At 51.8% G+C, this 19,610-nt stretch overlaps 1 protein-coding gene across 2 annotated transcripts; it reads right to left on the reverse strand.

Annotated features, from left to right (window-relative positions):
• Nucleotides 1-2,512: 2,512 nt before the first annotated feature.
• Nucleotides 2,513-15,110, reverse strand: LOC117000389 (flocculation protein FLO11-like). 2 transcript variants are annotated; one of them, XM_033067970.1, is made up of 5 exons: nt 15,016-15,110; nt 5,262-5,726; nt 3,880-4,209; nt 3,387-3,547; nt 2,513-2,583 (listed from the first exon to the last, which is right to left on the reverse strand). In XM_033067970.1, the coding sequence occupies exons 1-5, from the start codon at nt 15,080-15,082 to the stop codon at nt 2,539-2,541; spliced, it is 1,068 nt and encodes a 355-aa protein (XP_032923861.1). In that variant the 5' UTR covers nt 15,083-15,110; the 3' UTR covers nt 2,513-2,538. The 2 variants fall into 2 exon arrangements, with proteins under 2 accessions (XP_032923861.1, XP_032923862.1); XM_033067971.2 differs by having other exon boundaries at nt 2,513-3,247.
• Between the last annotated feature and the right edge of the window lie 4,500 nt (nt 15,111-19,610).

Raw genomic sequence — 19,610 nt, forward strand, 5'->3', positions numbered from 1 at the left:
CTGGCTTTCAGGGTATTTCTGTAAATAAGGTTTGGAGTTACAGTTGACATCATAAGAATATCTTCAATCAGAGGCATAGGAAGGGAGTCTAAAGGTGTAGATTAGATTATTTGGTCTAGTGTGGTTCTCTAAGACAGATTTCATCTGATTTAACTGTACACAAATTAATCTCAGTCGACCCAGACCAGCAATGACCCTGACAAGAAGGAACACAGGGAGGGGGTGGTGTCCTTCTGAACTGTCAGAGCTATGGTTCATAGCTGTCTGGCATTTTCTAGTTATCAGCTCTGTGAGTCTTTGTGCCCCAAACTGCTGCTGTTTATCTATCACAGGATCCATTGTGATCTATAAAAGCTTTTCAGTTAGATGTTTGCAATGAAAATACAGTGACTGACACTTTTGGCATTTGTAACTTTATTGCAGAAAAAAAAAAATCCACTATCAACATATTTTACAAACAAAGTTGCACTTTGGTGTTGGGCGAGTTTTCTTCCTCACCCCTTTCCCCTGGACAGCGATGCATGGGAAACCAGAACAACCAGCCCCTGCCCTTTTGATTGTGTGCAGACACACTTCCCAGATATGCCAGCCTGCACCAGTTCCAGCCAGGATGGAGTTCTATTTTCCACCACTAACTTGCCAACTTTGTGCCAAAACCCAGTAGCACCCTGCCCTCCGGCAGGGGAAACAAGTATGTAGCTAGGGAGATCACTCTGTGCAGACAATGCTTGATACAAAAGCTTTGGAGTTGTGACAATTGCTCTTTAGTTCTCATGCAATCATAGGAGAGAACCAACCCTCTTCTCTATTTTACTGGGCATCAATACACAGATGGAAGGCCAAAGCCAACAGCTGAAGCACAACTGCACTGCAGCCATTTGTCAGCCACTCTGGAAGCAGCAACACAGGGAGGAGGAACTGCTGCCTTACCCAGTTCATCTGTTTGACCCAGACCAGTTCTGCTCCACCTTTGGGCTTTCTAGGTAACTTGAGCTCAACTGACGGGGAAATTCCCCTTTCCCTGCTACAACAACCAATAACAGTACTGGGGAAAAAAGGTACTTTTGCAAGTGAGGCCTGGTATCTGTCCTTTGAGGGGTTCAGTGATGTTGCTACTGAAAGGAGAGGAGAAACTGAGGCTTTTAAGAGCAATGTGGCAGATAAACTCTAGCCCTTGCTGTATCCTGAGGGAACAACTGGCTTAGTCAAAAATCAAACACTCTAGAGAAGGCATGTGTTTCCATTTTCCTGCAGTTAAATGTGAGTTAGAAAACAGGAGTAGGTGTAATTACTTGAAGACTGTCATGTCACACACACTCTGGTCTTTCTGAGGCAAGGGCACCAAAAGATCCTCTGATTCACACTCAGAGGCTCTGATCTATGGGTTTCCTTGAGAGGCCTCAAGAGCCTTGGATGCAGTCTACAGCAGTGATATTTTGAGGCAAAAGTGCAGAATCTAATCAGCATAACACCAAGAAAGGGAAGGGGAGGAAGGCACCTACATCCAGGATCTGTCCTCATGACAAGACACCAACTGGCTCAAAAGACCAACATCAGAAAGTAGAGGAGCTTTGACCTTGCATAGCACAGGAGGGAGAGCAAAGTACCAGTTTTGTACAACAACTTCCAGCAGATGCCAGAAGCAAAATGGGAGATACCTGAGGAAAGGCTTGTGTTAGCCCAGGCAGGGAAATGGAGTAAAGCATTTACTGAGCCTGGGAAAGGAATTTACACATATGCCAAAAGCATCAAGTGTAGGAGACACGGTTTCCTAATTTTGGTGAGACCAAATTAGCGTGTCTAATTGGCAATAGACTGAGTCCTATCAAGCTTGATTAAGCTAACATTATGTTAATTTTCCTCCCAGCAACTTCAAAGCAACATCAAGTAGCAGGGGCACTTCTCCAGTGGCCACAAAACTGTTTTCCCTAGTTAAAGAGAAAAGAATCTAGGAAGGAAGCAGAGTAGTCTTTTATCGTCCTGGTAGGTGTTTCAGGATGGGTAATGCCAATCCTGGGACTAAAGCTGAAACAGGAACAAAAAAAAGTGCAAGAAAACCCCCAAAACAAACAACCTTAAAAATACAGAACAAGAGGGAACCCAAGAGAACTGATTTCCACATCCTCGGCTTCCTCAGAAAACAGCAGTCTCCTTTGCTGGCACTGTGCTGACACCACCAGTGTTAAGAGCCCTAGTCTGGATCACTTGCCCATCTCCTTTGAAGGCAGCAGCCACCAAGATTAACAGAAGAGATCCATGGAGAACACCATGGCAAAGGTTATCTTGGCTAATTGGTTGCCACACTAAAAGAAGAGACAGGGCATTGTTTTGAGGAAAGCCTGGAGAAAAGGGTCAGACTTGGGCTCTGATTCGCAGCATAGAAACTTCAACACTGAACTATTTAAAACATCTAAAACCAAAAACCATCTGAAGAGGATCTTTCAGTTGTGTGCAAACCACAGCCCCTCATTCCTCAGCAGATCGTCTGGGACCAAGTCCTCAAGGCCTTTTCCTCTAGGCAGTGGACAGCCTGGTTGCCTAGTAGCTGTAGAGGGAGAGAGGGGTGTCCTCCATCATGTCATCCTAGAAGCAGAGAAGAGGGTGCTTTAATGAGATGTCTGCACGATGGCATCATGGTCCCAGCCTGTGCAGGCAGCACAGCTTTCTCAGCCACACCATCACACTGTGGCCATCTGCCCATCCATCCACCTAAATGCTGTCACTGTGCAGTTCCTGGATCTTTGAACTGTCAGTCTCCCTCCTGCTGCAGCATTTGGAGAGAAGAGGTGTGTGCAGGAACTGCCTGCCTGCTGAAGGGATGTGGAAAACTGTGGCTGTTGAAAACTCCACTCAGCTTGAAACAGCATCAGCTTGCTTGCTAGCTGCAGTACTCCTCTATCCCAGAAAGTTCAGGGAGTTATTTGCAGCTTCCCCAGAGCTAGTCCAGCCTCTGGAACCCTCATATATTTTTATATTCCCAAAGGGTCAAACACAGACAGACAAACAGACAACCTCCCTGGAACAAAGCATAAAATCTGCTTTGTCATAGTTACAAAGCAAATATATCAGAAAACAGGAGGAGAGGTTAGGAAGGTGTCATTTCAGGACAAGCCTGGATGGAGCTCGCCTTCCTCTCTCTAACCTCTCAGCATTCCCCTGCAGAGTGAGGGGAAGGCAGAGAGCTTCTTTAGTGCCCAGCCTTGAGACTTGCTGTCTTGATTCAAACCTTGGATGGAAGGAGAGGGACCTAAGGAGGAACAGGAGTGTGTGATCAGCATTGGTGCTGCTGCAAATACCCAAAGCATTGCTAATGTAGTAGAAGGAGAACTGCAAAGCAGTCAGTGGCAAGCCAGCCCACATCAGGCTGGGTTGAATGCACGACTCACCATGGGCAGGTCCTGCAGGCGCCGGAATTCCATGCGGTTGTTGTGCTGGCGGTATCGCAAGAAGCCCACCAGGCCCAGAATGCCCACCATGACAATGAAGACGGAGATCACAGTGATTACCAAGGGATCAGCCCTCGTTTTGCCAGCCAAACTGGGTAGCTCTGCAAGGAGACCAAGGGAATGAGGCCAAAGGAGAGCCTTCAACGGCTGAAACAGTGCAAGCTTTGTCTTTTCTGGTTCTACTCAGTACAACCAAGAGGCAATTTGAGGTAGCTCCAGCCCTTTGCAATGTTTTGTGAGAAAAGGAACAAAACAATGACAGAATCTATTAGGCTGGAGAAGACCTCTGCAATTATCAGTCCAACCTATGACCTAACACCACCTTGTCAACTAGACCAGGCATTGTGTGCCACATCCAGTCTTTCCTTAAACACCTCCAGGGACGGTGACTCCATCACCTCCCTGAGCAGCCCATTAAAAGCAGAGCATTTACCTGAATTGTCATCATCACCAACATTCACCACAGAAGCCTTCTCGTGCCTGGGCTCCAATGACTGTGCCAGTGTGGGTGTGCTGGTGGGGATGGCAGCTGTGCTGGCAGGTGTGGAGCTGCTCACAAGGGGTGTTCCTGGCACAGCACTGGAGGCAGCAGCAGAGGATGTGCTCCGTACAGTGGAGATGGGAGCAGAGGAAGTTCTGGGCTCCACGGTGCTCTCCTCTGTGGCACCCACAGGGCTCGTTCCTGGCTTGGTTTCAGACCTTGCTGCTGTGGACCCCAGGGTCTGCCCATCCAAAAGCCCTGACTGAGAGCTGTTAGTTGTTGCTGCAAAATAGGAACAAGCAGTTATTTCAAAGGATCCAGTGCAAGCACACTGTTCTGTGGAACTGGACAAGATGGAAGCAAGACTATAAGAAAGACTGCTGGGACTACAGGAATAGCAGCTTATTGTCTCTCCTTTGGAAAACAAGCAGAACCTTTAGTGCAGCCACAGCTGAGCCACACTAGAACCCACAGTGCTCAGAAAGTCCTCTCAGTTTTCATATGTGGCAATCTGCAATGTCAGCCAACCTCAGCTGGGCTCACAAGGCCTGTCCTTGGGGACAAAGGACAAGCAGACAAGCTTAAACAACTTTACACCCAGCTGGGGATCCCACAGAGCAAGACACTGGGAAAGGCCTCTCATCCCTCCTTACAGGGAGCACAAAGGTGGCTGCCCAGGGACTGGGTAGCAGCATCCCCTGAGGCTGTGTCAGTGTGTCACAGAACAGCAGGACACAAGTGAAGGAAAACAATGCAGCTGTGCAAATCACATGCAAATCAGTAATCAGTATCTGTCTTGCATTAGGGGTGTGTGACAACCTGGCAGGCCCCAAGGTGGGCAAAACTGGGATTGCAGACCCTATAGCCTGTCCCCATGCTGCCCAGAGGGATCTGAAGGTAGGGTAGGGTTTCCTGTGGTTGCCCAGGGATGGATGAGCTGTCACTTGTACTTGCCCATCTCCATGTTCTGTGTTAAGGGAGGGTGTGCTTCTCCAGGGAGGCTCCCATGGAGCCCCCAGCCCTGATACCAGAAAGGCACAGCTGGGCAGTGCTGCTAAGGCATGTTGTTTCAGACTAGATAAATGAAGGATGTCCCTGCACACAATCAGTGTCCTCATCAGAAGGCCAGCACAATTAATAGCAAAATTAATGAGGTTTGCAAAGAGAATGCTGAACTAGCATCTCTGCAAATAAGTTGTACTGAACTGGCTCTGCTCAGTGTCTCACTCCCTTATTTTCACTCTCTCCAGTTACCAGGAGAGTGCTCAGACACTTCCAGGTTGTGCATCCTTGAGGCAGGACTTTGTGCACAGGCAGTAAAGGCAAAACCTCACCCGGCACAGTGTTCAGAGGAGGCGTGGGGGTTGCACTGCTGGCATCATCCGCTTCTTCAGTCGTGCTGAAAGGCTCTGTGGCTTCATGGCTGGGCTGCTTTTCTTCCAGAGTGCTGGCAGTCAAGGTAGGGGAGGGGATTTCAGTGCTGCTGTTGACTGACAAGCTCATGTTGTCATGCTCAGGATGTGTGACTGTGATGTTCCCAGGACTGGCAGCAGTAGAAGCCTGCAGTCTCTCTGCCTCGGAGCCTGCCATGGAGGTGGTGGGGATGAAGGCATCATTCACCTCTGTAGCCTGGGCCCCAGTGGCGCTGAGCGTTGCAGCAGTCAAGTTTTTCTCCAGGCTTGTCTGAGGAATGGCAGTAGTGACCAGACTGAAGGCAGGGGCTTCCCTTGGTGAGGTTAGCGCTGAGCTAGGAGAAGGTGATGGTGACACCAAGGCCTCTCCTGTCTTCTGAGCCTCTCCTACAGAACAGAGAAGTTTGTCAGAGATCCCACAGTGAGAGGAGAAACAGAGGGGAATTCCAATTTCAGCACAGGTTCACACTTGGGAAAGGGATTCAAACAGCTCCTCTGTCCTCCTGATTTTTGAAGCAGGGACCTGTTCTAGGAGACTTTTCCTTTACCCTCCTCTCCCTCAAGTCCTGTGCTGTTGCTCTCTAGTGTCAGCCACCAATCCCTCTATCCTCAAGCACTTTTTAAACTTTTTTAGAGGATTTGGTTTGTTAAAAGTATCACCCAAGACCTGATTCTGTAAGAAATTTAGATAAGTCTTCTTTAATTCATTAAGAAAGAGTCAAAAGTGGTGCTGTAAAAACACAAATTAGGAAAACGTGATAAAAAACTCTCTAGCTCCCCTGGCCCAATGAAGCGGAGAAAAGTGATATTTAAAAACACTGCAGATGGCAAAGGTAAAGTATATGTTGTGAGTCACTTTAGTAGTAGTGTGGGATTCTGCTGGAGGGAAAGGTGAAAAGGGTAGCAAGGGTACTACAGCTAACAGGGCTGGGGTGTGCTTTGGGAGCCACCTTTGTGAGCTATTTCTGAACACATCACCACCGTGAACTGCAGCTGTTGTCATAGAAATGGGCAGCTACTCAGCCTCCCACTGCAGCAAAAAGGGGAAGCTTCCCTGAAGGGAACCTGCAGCAAGCAAGGATCCCCCAGATCACAGCTGCTGGACAGTGTGACAGCATACAGGAGAAGGAAAACCACAAGGCTCTTACACTGCCTGTTCATAAACACAGATCCTGTGAGGGTTTTTCAGGGTATAAACAGGAAGAAAACAGAGAAATGTAGCCACATCAGGATGGACTCTTCAATTTAAAAACATCTCATAGTCAATATTTTGACAATTTCTGTTAAAGCTTCTATCCACACCACAAAGGACTGATGAGCTAATTACAGAAAAAAATAAAGGTACTGAAGCAAATCCATCATCATGCCCCTTCTCTCCACAGTGAAGAAGCATCCAAAGCAGATGCTATCAGCAACAAATATTCATCTACCAGCAATGCAGCCCATTCTTATAATGTTTTGGGGAAATTTCAGCAGTTTTTAAAAGCTCTTCAGAACAGATAGAGTTATCAAGCTCTTCTACAGCTACAGCACTTAACAGGCCCTATAAAAAGACACAATACATCTCTCTCAGACCTTTGCAGTACCCTGACCAGCTGAAGAATTCAAAACCCTGGAGCAGCCTGATGGAGCTGTGCTTCCCCGGCCTGGGGCCCCAGTCCCAGGAGAGCTCCCACAGGGATGCACAACCCTGCTCAGCACATTCAGAAAACAAGTTCTCCCAGAGGACCCCAGCTGGGGCAACTTAAACAAAGGCCTAAGTGATGCTCCCTGTGGCCTCGCCTGGATCCAGATGTGCATGGCCAGAAGATGCCTCCAAATAAAGCAAGATGCTCTGCCATGGAGCTCAGGCATAGGATACACCAATAACACCTACAAGGAAAAGAGCTGAGTGCTGGGTTTCCTGGGACCAGGCACCAAAGGGCAGAGGTTTTTATGTGACAATTTCCAGCCATAAACACAGCACTACTATTCACATGGGGTGGGATCCCAGCAGCTGCGGATGCTGGCTGGGCACTGGCGGATGCTTGCTCAGTAAACACCCAGCTACCTGCTCCTACACAGCCAGAGCCATAGAGCCGTGCTGTCACCGTGGGGTAAACAGGAAAGGTGGTGGCCAGGTGCCTGGCCAGTGGCAAGCCTGGCTGTGTGCTGTTCTGAATAGCTGGCCTGTGCCCGGGACAGCCTCTCATGGGGTGGCAAGTCATGACTTGAGTCATGCAGAGGAAAGATTTGTGGACAGCTGTCTTGCACAAAAGCTTGAGCAACTCTGAAACCATCATGCCAGTTTCTGACTAGAAGAGTGACAGGCAAAATGGGTGCTCCTCACCAGGACACTTCCCCGCATGCCAGGAACTGGCATCGCTGCCACGAGGTGCTGTGGGACAGGAGGGCTTGTGGGGACAAGCAGCTCCCCCCACCCCACTGCACACACAGCTTCCTGATGTCTCCAAGAGGGAGACCCAGTGGGACTGCCATTTCCCTAAGCTCTTCTCTCCAAGAAGCCACTTGGCTTCTTCCCAAAATTATCTGGTGTCCATCACTGCAAAAGAAAATGGTTCCCGGGTGAATGGGCTGCTCTGGCTCTGGTGTAACACAGCACTGTGATGTGTAAAACCTGGTTTGTAGAGAATTGCAGAAGAGGTTTTAAATTGGCAGGTGAGGAACAAGGGACTCGCTTTGAGTATGGCAAGTGTTGATGGCACCTCAATTAGCAAGTCATGCAGCCCAGCACATCACTGCACACCCAGCTCAGGAAACAAAGGAGAGCCTGAAAAAAAAGGAGAGCCTAATCCAGACTAACACAAAGATTCAAGACATTAAGAGATGATGGTGGGAAGATAGAGAAAGCAAGAGCCTGAAAATGGCCAAGGAAACAAAGGACTGAGTAAATCCTGATCACCCGGGGACAGGCAGACAAAAGATTCCCATCACCCATCTGTCAGCTCCTAAGGGCTAAGGGCACATCCAAAGCCAGCACAGTCACCAAGCAAAGCACCTGGGGAAATCCCCCAGAGGATTGTTCCTTGTGAGCTGACAAGTGCTGAGATTTACTTCAGTTTTAGTTTAAAAACACTCCTCCAAAGGGCCTTGCTGCAATGCCCACAGCTTGCTTTGCCAGTTTTATGATCCATCCAAAAGGGCAACCTATGGCCACGCAAACGAAACCCGAGAAAATCCCTGCAGTACAGAGGGGAGAGCAGAGCACTGCTGCAGTTGCCTGTGCTGGGGGAGACCCAGCAAACCCTGCACGGGCTGGGATCCTCGAGGGTGCAGCTCCTGGTCTGCTCTGGAGCTTGGTACCCAAAAGGTCGGAAAATTCCCATCTCCAGCGCAGTTGTTGCTGCCCCAGTCACTGGGTGCTGATGGTTTTAGCTGTTTATGAGTTACCTAGAGAGACGCAGGTCACAGCTCGTTCCTCTGGCATCTTCCTGGAGAAGCTCTGCTTCCTGCACCACATGCCAGGAAAGCCAAAGCTGTACTGCCTAAGGCATCGCCCTCACCAGCTCCAGAAGACAAGAGAGAACCATGTCATTCTTGTTTCAGATGCAAATAAAAAGAGTTACTGTGAATGATTCTCCTTTTCTGTGATTCTCCAAGACCTGATAGTTGCAGCATCCCAGGACAGCTGGTAAAGGTGCACTCACCCTTGGACCCATAACAAAGCAGCTACAACTGTCCCATGATCAGTAAGCAAGACCTCTGACCATAAGAATATCTCTGTTTCCCTGTCAGGGGACCAGACAGGTTATACTGAGGTGCCTGCTGAAGCAGAGCTGGTCCCCTGGCTGCAGCCCCTGTGTCTGTGCTAACCCTCCAGGCTCAGCCTGTGCATGGTGAGAACCAGAGATTCCAGACCACATCAGGGCAGGGCTGGTGGATTTGGAGCAGCAGCTCCCATCAGACTGTGCTGACTGCAGTGACCTCTGTCTGGGAAACAAGAGGGGCAAAGGAAGAGAGTAGTCCCAGGGGAGGAGGGATGCAGCCAACCAAGAAGCAGCTCCTTCCTTGGACAAGGGTGGGAAACACTCCCAGCTCCTTGAGGGAAGGGAGGGCTCTGAACATCAGCCCACAGTTTCGACCCCTCTCCAGCACTGTCTGACAACACTGAGAGACTTCCATGTATCAATGCAAGCTCCCACCAACTCCAGAACAGACATGGTAAAATTATGCTGTAACAGAGAGGAGTGAAGGAAGCCAGCTCTGCAGGAAATGGGGCCATTCCTGCCTTGCACTCCCTGCCCAAGATTCAGGGCTGGGGCCAAGCAAGGGGCTGAGGAAGTTTTGCACAAGCAGCACAGAGTCACTGCTGTGCCAGGGTAGTCACACAGCGTGGGGACTGTGGTCTCCATCCTCTGCCACAGCAGCCACCCCACCTTTTTTACTTCTCAGAAAAAATCAGTCAGATAGAGCAGGGCCTCAGATGGACAAGCCCCTGAACAAGCTTCTGCCACATCCCTCCTGCCGCTCTCAGCAGCATCCTCTGCACCCTCCTTCCTGTCTGACAGAAACAGCAGCCTGAGCTCCCCAAAGGTCAAAACCAACCCAGCTCCAATTCATAGACTTGAACAGTTGTTAAAATCCCTCTTAGGATGAGATGAAGGTGAGGAAGCCCATGGCAGGCTGGCTCAGGGGAACTGAGGGAGAGCAGGGCAGCAGGATGCAGGCTGCACCACCACTGGAAAAGGTGCACAGAGTTCCAGGTGAGAGCTAAGCACAAAGATGAGAAGGATTCACCCAGGATTTCAAAGAAAATGCCCATGGGAGCAGGACGCCCTGGTGTGAATGTATCTTCCTGCACAGGCTGTCACTGTCTGAGGACAGCACCTCACTTAAATCAACTTCCTACAGAATGCATGTCAAACCACTGCTCTGATTCATTGAAAAGGCACCCAAACCCTTCTACAATGCTATTTTGGTGTACTAAATGAATTCAATTTCCATTTAAGTGTAAATGCTCCACTTGCAAACAACCTAGTAAAATGGAAAAATACAATATTTAAAAAGTAACAGCATAAACTTTAACCTGTATGTATCAAAGCAGTTATATCTTATTGCTTAGCAAACTACTTCATTAAGCGTAGAAATTATCTTTTGTTGCCAGTTATTACATTTTATGGTTACCAACCAACGGTAATTAGACAATCTCTTCAAGGAAAAAAAAGCTTGAGTATAAATGCAAATAAAACCTTATAGTGGGATTTAAAACCAAGGCTCTTAATTTCATTTAAAAGCCGAACTGGAATAGCTCCTGATTAGATACTAGCTGAGTCTGATCTCTTTTCCTGGAATAAAAAACAAAAAAAACAAACAAGCAGCAGGAGAGATTTCCAGAGCCCTTCAGGAAGGTGCCAGAGGCACCCAGGGATGCTGCAGAGCAAACACCCTCATTGTGATGAAGCAAGCTCAGAGACAGAATCCGGTACAAGGGGCAACTGCTTTGTAAACTCAGCTTCCTTGGATACCTTGCTCAGTTGGATACCTTGCAGGACCTCGATGAAGGCAGGATACCAGAGGGCTGCATTTGCCACAGGCTCCAGTGCTCTCCCTGCCAGGGCTGATGCCTGGACTGTCCCCATCCCCATCCTGACTGAGAGAGGCTGAACACACTCCCTCTGCTGCAAGGAGTCCAGGCATGGATCCGACCTTGCAGCCTGCTTGGAGAACCACACTGAAGCTCTCCATGGCAGCAGTTTAATGCATTGCACCCCTCATGGCCTTTGCAGGCATCAAAACTGGGGGTGCTGAGCACCCAGTCCAGCCCTGGAGAGCTTCCAGGCCAGGCAGACTGCAAAGCAAGGGCTGAGGTAAGGGACAGGAATAGAAACCAGGTCTCCTGACTGAGAAGGCAGGTGGCCACGAGCAGAGCACGAGACGGGGGCAGATTAGATATGGGGTGCTGAGAGATGCGGTGTGGCACTGGGAAGACGACAGCCCAGCACCCAACCTGCCCAGGCAGGCAGGAAGATGCCTCCTCAGGGCATTTGTGGATAATGGGCCACAGGCTTGAACCACGGGGAAACAAAAATGGGAGGCAGAGCTACCACCTCGACAGATGGCACTGCGCTGGGGACCAGGACAACCAGCCAACGGTGGTACAGCAGAGCAGGGCAGAGCAGGAGTTGCGGGAACAGGGATGAGCAGCCCTGGCAACAGCACCATAAATACCAAGCACAGGTACTTCAGTACTAGGAAAACCCACAAAGCAGCACAGACCTGCCCAGAGCACACAGCAGTGGGGCAGCAGCAGCCCAACCACTACAGCACCCCAGCGTGTCACGCTTTGGCTGGCCCTGCCATGTGAGACGCTCCTCACCAAGCCAGGGGAGAGAGATGCAAAAATCTTCTTTCTTACAGGTTTGCAGGAAGCTCTATCACTGATACCCCATTTAGCAGTCAGGGGGCTTATCCTAAATTTCTGTGGCAGGAAAAAAGGAGAGCAGGCTGCCTTGCTCAGCTACCACTGTCAGAGCAGCCAGTTATTTTCTAGAGGTCTTACACAGCTATGGAGCACCTTGCTTGGCAGGAAGGTGCCTGGGAGACTCTCATGCTGTCTGGTTTTGTTCCTCAGTAGGGGACTGAGCTGTGGTGAAGACTCCTTTGCGCAGAAGCTGCTGGGCACACCCATGGCATACACGGCCTGGGAAGCCTGCCCTTCTCTGGGGTTGTGAAACCCCAGTAATATACAGCAACAGCAGGGAGCTCTGGCATCAGACAGTCTGGCCTTGCTTACCTCAGGAGTCACAGCTGCAGTGGAGGAAGCATTCGCATCATTAGGAGAAATTAATAAGCCAGTTGCCTTAATAGCAGCCCAATGTCAGCAGGGAGCCTACTCTCCAGTGCAGCGTGGCATGAACTGGGGGAAGTTTGGACATGAGGAAGCCTGCCCAGCCCTAAGCCCCTAGGTCCTTCCAGCTGTGTAACTGCTGGTTCCATGGGCTGTGAGGCTTGCAGAATGCATCCTACAGGGCTCAGGATGTGACCCCAGACCTCAGTGGCGCTGAGCCCTATGAAAGATGCCCCAGAAAGCATTGTGGGGATGATCACAGACATACAGAAAACCCTGCAGCAAGATCTGTGTCTGCCCACTCAGAGGGTCATGCTGGAAAGGAAGGAGAAACAGGAGCTTCAGTGCTTTAGATTGTCCCTGCTCCTCTTTGTCTGGAGGGATGGGGCCAAGGGAGGTGAGTGCTTTGCCCCTGCCCAACAGGTCAAGCCTTCTTGGAAGGGCAGCAGGGAGACAAGGCCCACCGTACCCCTGGGGCTGAGGGAAAAGCCTGTGTACAAATGGCATCAAAGAGTGATGGAATGACATGAAAGGTTGGGCTGGGAGTGCAGGGTCACACAGCTGGAGGAAACACCCAGGAGAGGACCAAGCTGTGGCTCAGTTCTGGGTGCAGCAGAGTTGGAGCTGTCCTGTCAGGGTGGGGCCAAGTCCATCCACTTGTCCTTGCCCTGGGCAAACAAAAGGAAAAAAATCACGGAAAATCGGCAGCGGGACCCTGAAGCAGACACACTGCCCGCCTGTGTGCACGGCCCCAGTGGTGCCGACAGACGGGGCTTTATGTGCTCCTGCTGCTCCCAGCCCTGTGCTGCTCTCACTGCTTGCAAGGCAGCTCTGCACGGGAGGGAGAAGCAGAAAAATGCCCATACCAAAATTACTTGGGGTTTTATTTGTAAGGCTGATGGTTCTGGAGGAAGTGGATTTCCCCAGGCGGTGAAGAAAGACTGCATTGAGAGGCCGGGGTGGGCAGAGCACAGGAGCCACAGCAGCCTGAGCTCCTCTGTGGCCAGGCTGCAAACCCAGACAGGGAGTGGGAGCAGGAGCAAAGGGAATCTGTGCTGGAAGCAGTGCACAGAGCCGCTCAGGAGCTAGGACAAGCCCAGTTTTGAGAAATTTGTCTAGGGACTGCTGACTTTGGGGCCAATATCTGGGTGAACTCTTCCTTTCCCCCACCACTGTCCTGTTGAGATTTTCTGGTGTCTCATTTTGGGTTGTGCTTGCTATGGGGCATTTTTTTATTGGCAGCATCTCTTCCATCTATTTTCTATTTTCACAAAACATCTGCTCTTCCAGTCACAGTTGGGATTAGGTAGAAAATTCAAAAGCTATGAGGGCAAGGGTCAGGTCAGCTGCATAGGTACCATTTCCTGAGACTGTGAATAATCTTGGATTGGGACACTAAGCAACAAAGATCCTCCCCCCCCCCAAAAAAAAAACAACTCAGTGCAATCTTAATTTCTGGTACATTCTGGCAGTTTGAGTCTCAGATTTTGCAGCAAGAAGGTTCCTATGAGCCAGCTGGGGCAAGGGTCTCCCTAGGGTTTCCCAGTGTGCCCAAAGTGTGAGACACGGGGCCAGAATATAGCCCCCGGCAGCTCAGAGCTCCTCCTCCTTTCAGCGATGGAAATCCTGAGTCCTTCCTTTGCCAGGCTGGTCACCTCCCCACACCCCATCACAGCACAGCCACTCTCGTGCGGGGAGAGCAGTTTTGCCCACATAAAGGGCACTGGTTTGGGACTGCTCCCAGTGCTCGGCCTCAAACCCAGCTATACATCCGGCACCCAAAACCTCATCCTGAGTGCTACTCTCGCTGCTGGGACTCAGCCCCACAGGCATCTATTCTTGGGTTTTCCCAGCCCTAATTAGTTATTAGAAACTGAGTTTCTGTGTGTCATCCCCTGGTCTCTATTGCTGCCATCACGGTGCTGGGATCTGACCAGGGTCCGGCCAAGGGTTTTTCTCAACCACAAAGAAGAAACACGTTTTGCTTCCTGTGCCTCGGGCAAGTTCCGAAATGCCACAGAGCCTTTGTCACTGCCAGGGTCACGGGGAAGGTGACAGCCCCCCGACTCGGGGCGCACTCCAGCCACGCGGCAAAGCTCGCTGGTGTCGGTGGACGGGGCTGTCAGCGCCACGCTGCAGACTGCGTCCGCCCACGTGGGGACGTGTTCATCGCAGAGCAGAGCCGAAATACGGCCCGGGAGAGTCTGCCTGGGGCCGGGGTCTGGCTCCTGCTCCGTCCCGAACAGCTCCATCCGTGCTGCCCCTCTCCCCGCAGGCGCAGGGCCCTCGTCCCGCCGTGCTGCGGGAGGCGGCAGAGTTCGGGCTTTGTCCGGGGTTCCCTCGGGGGGAAGCTCAGCAGCGGCTCGTAGGCACCCACGAGCTGCCGGGCGGGAGGCAGGAGGCTCGCAGGGCTGGATGCGCCTCCAGGATCGTTGCTCCCCTCCCCGCACATCCCCTCGGGATCCCGCCGGGCGGGAGGTGCGCGCGGGTGGCTCCGCCGGCGGGAGCAGCGCTGCCGGCAGCTGCCTTGTATGGGCAAGGCTGGGACCGGCGGCCGCGCTGCTGCCCGGAGCGCGGGGCTCACCCGGGACCCCCCCGAGCATCCTTGGGCCACCTCACCTGCGCGTCCGCCGGGGCGGCGGCGCCCGGCGCCGAGGGCATTTCGCCCGAGTTCGGGGGGCAGGCCCGGGGCGCTGCTCCCCGGAGGGGGAGCCCTGGGGGGGGCTCTCCAGACCCTTCTCCCGCAGCCCCACCAGCGGGCGGAGGAGTCCGTGTGCCGGCGCTGCCCCGACGGCTGTCCCGGTGCTGCGCTCCCCGCCGCGCCGAGACCGGCGGGATCCCTCGGTCATCCCCCCCCGCCCCGGCACCCCTCGGCGACCGCCCCGGTACCTGGCAGGGCGCAGAGCAGGCAGCAGGCGGCGGCGAGGTGGAGCAGGGCGCGCCGCGTCCCCTCCATGCTGGGCCGATCCGCGCTGGCTCCGCCGGCGGCACCGGGGCGGCGCCGGGGCGGGCCGGCGGCCGGGGCGGGGCGGGCGGCACGTGGTCCAGCCCCGGCCCTGGAGGAGCGGGGAGGGGGCAGCTGCTGGCCCCACACTGCCGGCCCTGTACCCCACATCTCCGTGTGGGACAGCGCACTCTCGGTCCAGTCCCGACTCGGCACCCTCGGTTCGGTTCGCACTGCCCCCAGCATCACCAGTTGGTCCCCGGGACTCTGGGCTCTGGCAGGACACCCTTGGTACAGTCCGACACCTTGGCACCATCAGAGCAGTCCTGTCTTTCTGTGTTCTGGGAATCCTTAGCCCAGGTTTGCACCACCTCATCACCCTATAGACAGGTTCAAGTGACCCCAGACCAGGATCTTAACTCCTCCTAATCTGCTCTTGGCACCCCCAGTTGGGCCTGACACCCTCACTTTTGCCCCACGCAGGGATGAAAACAGCAGATGAGCCCAATATAGGGAATTATCCTGGGGCCTCTGGACAGTTTCAGGGTGCCTGGGTCTGTGGGCACAGCCCAGTGCAGAGATGCTCCAAGCACCCCTGGATACTGCCTTGGCCAGGGTTCAGAGTTCAGAACTCAATGTGTCATGGCTGGTTTCTCAGGTCATCCTGCAGCCCCTGGGACATCCCCTGGCTTCACATTCCTTCCAGCCTCCTGGGGGCTGGCCTGCCTCATCTAGGCACTGTGCAGGCTGAGCCATCCTTAAGGAAGTCTGACTGCTCTCTTCTGGCCAGCATTTCTGAAGAAGAGGGGCCCATGTCATGGTGTGGTTTGTGCTGATCCTTTTTCAGGCTGCTTTAGCAGAGGTGAGACTGTGGATTCCCTTCTCCATCAGATACTCATGCTTGCAGCACTAGGAGACAGAGGAGGAAAGTAGAAATGGGTATTAACCCAAGAGGTTTTGCATCCATTTTTCAATACAGGGCTGCTTGGTGGCTCCTGCTCTCAGTTCTGAGGTAGGAGAGAGTCGATCTGATACAGAACTGATCACGCCTTTTACTGGCTTTATAAGAAAAAGTAGAATTCAGTCTTAGCTCCTCAGGGGAAATGTGTTTCTAGCTGCTTGCTACATACTGCCAAGAAAACTAGCAGTACCATTTTCTGTCAGAGGTAATTGTGCTTGTACAAATGTCCCAGTTCTAAGGGGAATTATTTTACACATATTTACAGCAACTTTCTTGGTTATAAGAGTCTTCTGTTCTCCACAGAGGTGGCAGGGCTACCCAACAGACCAAAGCCTCCTTTGCTCCAGACAGTCTTGGTCTCTCAGTGCTGCACTGTGCATCACCCAGGCCAGGAGTCACGTCTCACCAGTGAGGGACCAGGGCATCTCCCCAGGCACGAGCTCCAGGGGACATCGGCACTGCTGGCTGTGCCCACAGCTCATGAGCATATCCAAAGCCTGTATGCTTGACTCACTTCTCTGCTCTGGCCTCTCCCTGGAGACGCCAAAACCATATCCATCTCAGCTGGCTTACAGAGGGTGGCTGGCAGTCGTCAAGGCTACCGGTCCCTCTGCCTTAATTAAGCCCATAGACACTGCACGGGTATTTTCAACAGCTGGGGGAAAAGGAGGAAGGGGGGCTGGCAGTCCCCGGAGGGGCTGGTGAGCAGCACCATAAATCTGGGCAGATGAGCCCCCCTGCAGGTCACTGCTATTACTTAGTTGATCTCCACACTCGTTAGGATTATTATTAACACACTAATGAGGTTCTTGTGGCTCCCCATAGCAAGGAACGAGCTATGGAGCAAGAAAAGGGACTGCACCTGTGTGACAATGTCTATCATCTTTAAGATGATACTGCCGATGTCCCACCCTGGAGAAGGGAGCAAAAACAAGGGAGCTTTAACATCCCGCTGGTACACAGCCACTTTCTCATGAAATAAGCAAAATCATTCCCCTCAGACAGCAGGCAGCAGCCTTCCATGTCTATATAGACTCATAGCTTGTTCTTGAGTAAGACTGAAAACACCCTTGCAAGTCCTAGCAGCATCTAGATCAGGCAGGTGTGAGTAGCATTGAGAGTTGAGGACTTAGAATAACTTTTGAAAGAAAGTTTTGTGTTCAAAAACCACAACATCAGCTTCTGCCACTGTCCCACCTCCCTCTAGCTGTGTCTCTATTCAGCTCCCATTCTTTTTTTCTTGGCTGCTAGCCAGATCATAGAGCAGACCAGAGATTATGTTGGTTATAATAATTTAATAGGAAGAAGCCGATCACAGAAAATAAGTGAATAGAAAACAGCGGCAGCAAAAGAGCTGAGGGGAAGTGAGGGCACAGGCAGGAGGGAGGGAAGTGCTGGCCCTGGGAAAGACAAGAAAACTCAGTCCTTGGGCTGTGCCCCCCAGCCCAGGGTATGACACATGCTGAGTGCCCCCTGAGGGAGCAGAGCTTTGGCCTCACTGCCACCACAACCTGCAGCCCCACACAATCTGAAAAGTGAGCACTCATTTCACCAGCCCAAGGGTGAGTGATTGCAGCAGTGGGCATCCTGAACAGAGGGATGGTTCTGGGCTAGTGGGTGATTCACCTGGGCTCTGGACTCATGTAAATAATCCCATTTCTTGAGCTTTGTCCTCTTTCCCCTCCACCTTTTGCCAGGGACACTGGGACCATGGCTGGTGTACATCTCAGCCTGGCCTTGCAAAGCCCAGTAGATCCTAGCCTGCCCTCTGTCCCCTTGCTTTTTCATGAGGATGGGGCATGATTAGGGTGGTCTTGGGGCGGACAGGCCCAGGTATCATCCCTAAACAGCTGTTTTCATCCTCCAGAAGCTCTTCGGTGCAGAATGAGGAGCAGGCCTGCTCTCAAAGCGAGACAACTTGGCACTTGCAGGGATTTTCAATTCTCAAGGAAGCTGGAAGTCAACTGACTGAAGCAGAAGAGCTAATCATTGAGTGAGTCATTCCCCTCCCAAAGTTGAAACATTAAACCGGGTTTTTTATGAAAGGCAAATTAAATCCCATAAGTCTGAGCCAAGAAAAGAGAATTTATCAAAGAGCAGAAGATGCCACTGGGACTTGCAGGCAGACAGAGGGAGCATTTGCTCAGCAGCCCGAGATATTACATCTCCTGTGTCTCTCCTCCAATGTGAAGAGCACTGCCATTCATCTATTTTTAATAACAATGACGCAGGCAGTGAACCTGACTTCAAGGCTGGAATATCATCTTCTTCCCTCTGCCTATCTGCCCTGACTCATCTTCCGTTCCAAGAGCTCTCCACAACTTGGTAGCCCAGCAAAGGAAGAAAGAAAGAACAAAACTGGAAAAAAAAAAAAAAAAGGAAAAAAAAGTGGATCAGATAGCAAAGCATCAGAGTTAGAGAATCATTCTGGGCAAGGAACAATGAACACTGTGATATCACTGGCTCAAGAAGTCAGGGAAAATTAAGGATCTGGGAAACCTAAAGGTATCTGGAGGCAGGCTGATTAGAGAGAAGGATTTCTCAGAGAGCTGAGCAGGGATCTAGGAGCATCTGGATACTTGTAGGTCTTGCAGCTCTGCAAAAAGAGCTGGAGAAAGCAGGGGCAGAGCTGAAGGTGCCCAAGCCCGGGGTGGCTGGCAGCGGGGGACAAGCTGAAGAGCCCTGTGGTGGCAGAGATCTCCAATTTCAGTGCCACAAAAGGGATAAGTCTTCTCACCCTTGTAACTGCAGAGATAAGGAGTGAGTGCAAGTGTGAGGAGCATAACCAGAGGAGGAGAGGCTGCTGTGCAGCCTCAGGACACAAAAAACTGTGCTTTATCCGAGAGATAACCTGGCTTAGCTGGGGAGTGAGGACAGTGCACCAGGCAATGCAGAAACCCTTCTGTGCCTCATCATGGGGTGGGAGAGGTGGGCCTGATGGCCATTGGGCTGTTGGCCTCGATCTTCATGAGACTGTGTGGCCTCTTTCAGCATCCACCATGGTGCAAGATAGCACAAATCGAATACAGCTTTGTCAGATGATTAAGGTTTTCCCCTACAAAAATTCAGGTATCTCAGAAATTCAGGTGCTGCTGAGAGAAGCCATGCCCCAGGCCTGTCCTGAGCATTGGGGTCCCACCTTTTGCTTCTCAGCTCCTAAGGGCTGGAGCAAGGCACAGTGACACAGGGTCAGTCCTGGCTCATTGTCCCAGTGTTTGCACAGCCTGAAGGCTGGGAGCACCTCAGAGTAGGGGTGAGCCAGCTGGTCAGCTCAGTGCCACTCCATAACCATGGAGCTGGTCATAGCCATGCCACAGCACTGTGACAGGGTGGGCAGACTCTGAATTGCAGCCAAAGCAGCAGATGGCCATGATGAGCAGGCAGGGGAGCACAAGGCTGCAGCACCAGTCCCAGTACAGGAGCTGTCAATTTGGGCATATCCATCTGCCCTAGATCAGTCCCTTTCCAGTTTCCAAGGCAGGGTGGCTGGTGCTGTGCCAGCCTCCTGCTTGGGCTCTGCCCATCCTCCTGGAAGAGGAACATGGAAGATGTTCTGACATTCCCATGGTTGCCAGGGCT

Source organism: Catharus ustulatus, chromosome 9, assembly GCF_009819885.2.
Source record: "Catharus ustulatus isolate bCatUst1 chromosome 9, bCatUst1.pri.v2, whole genome shotgun sequence".
Taxonomy (NCBI): domain Eukaryota; kingdom Metazoa; phylum Chordata; class Aves; order Passeriformes; family Turdidae; genus Catharus; species Catharus ustulatus.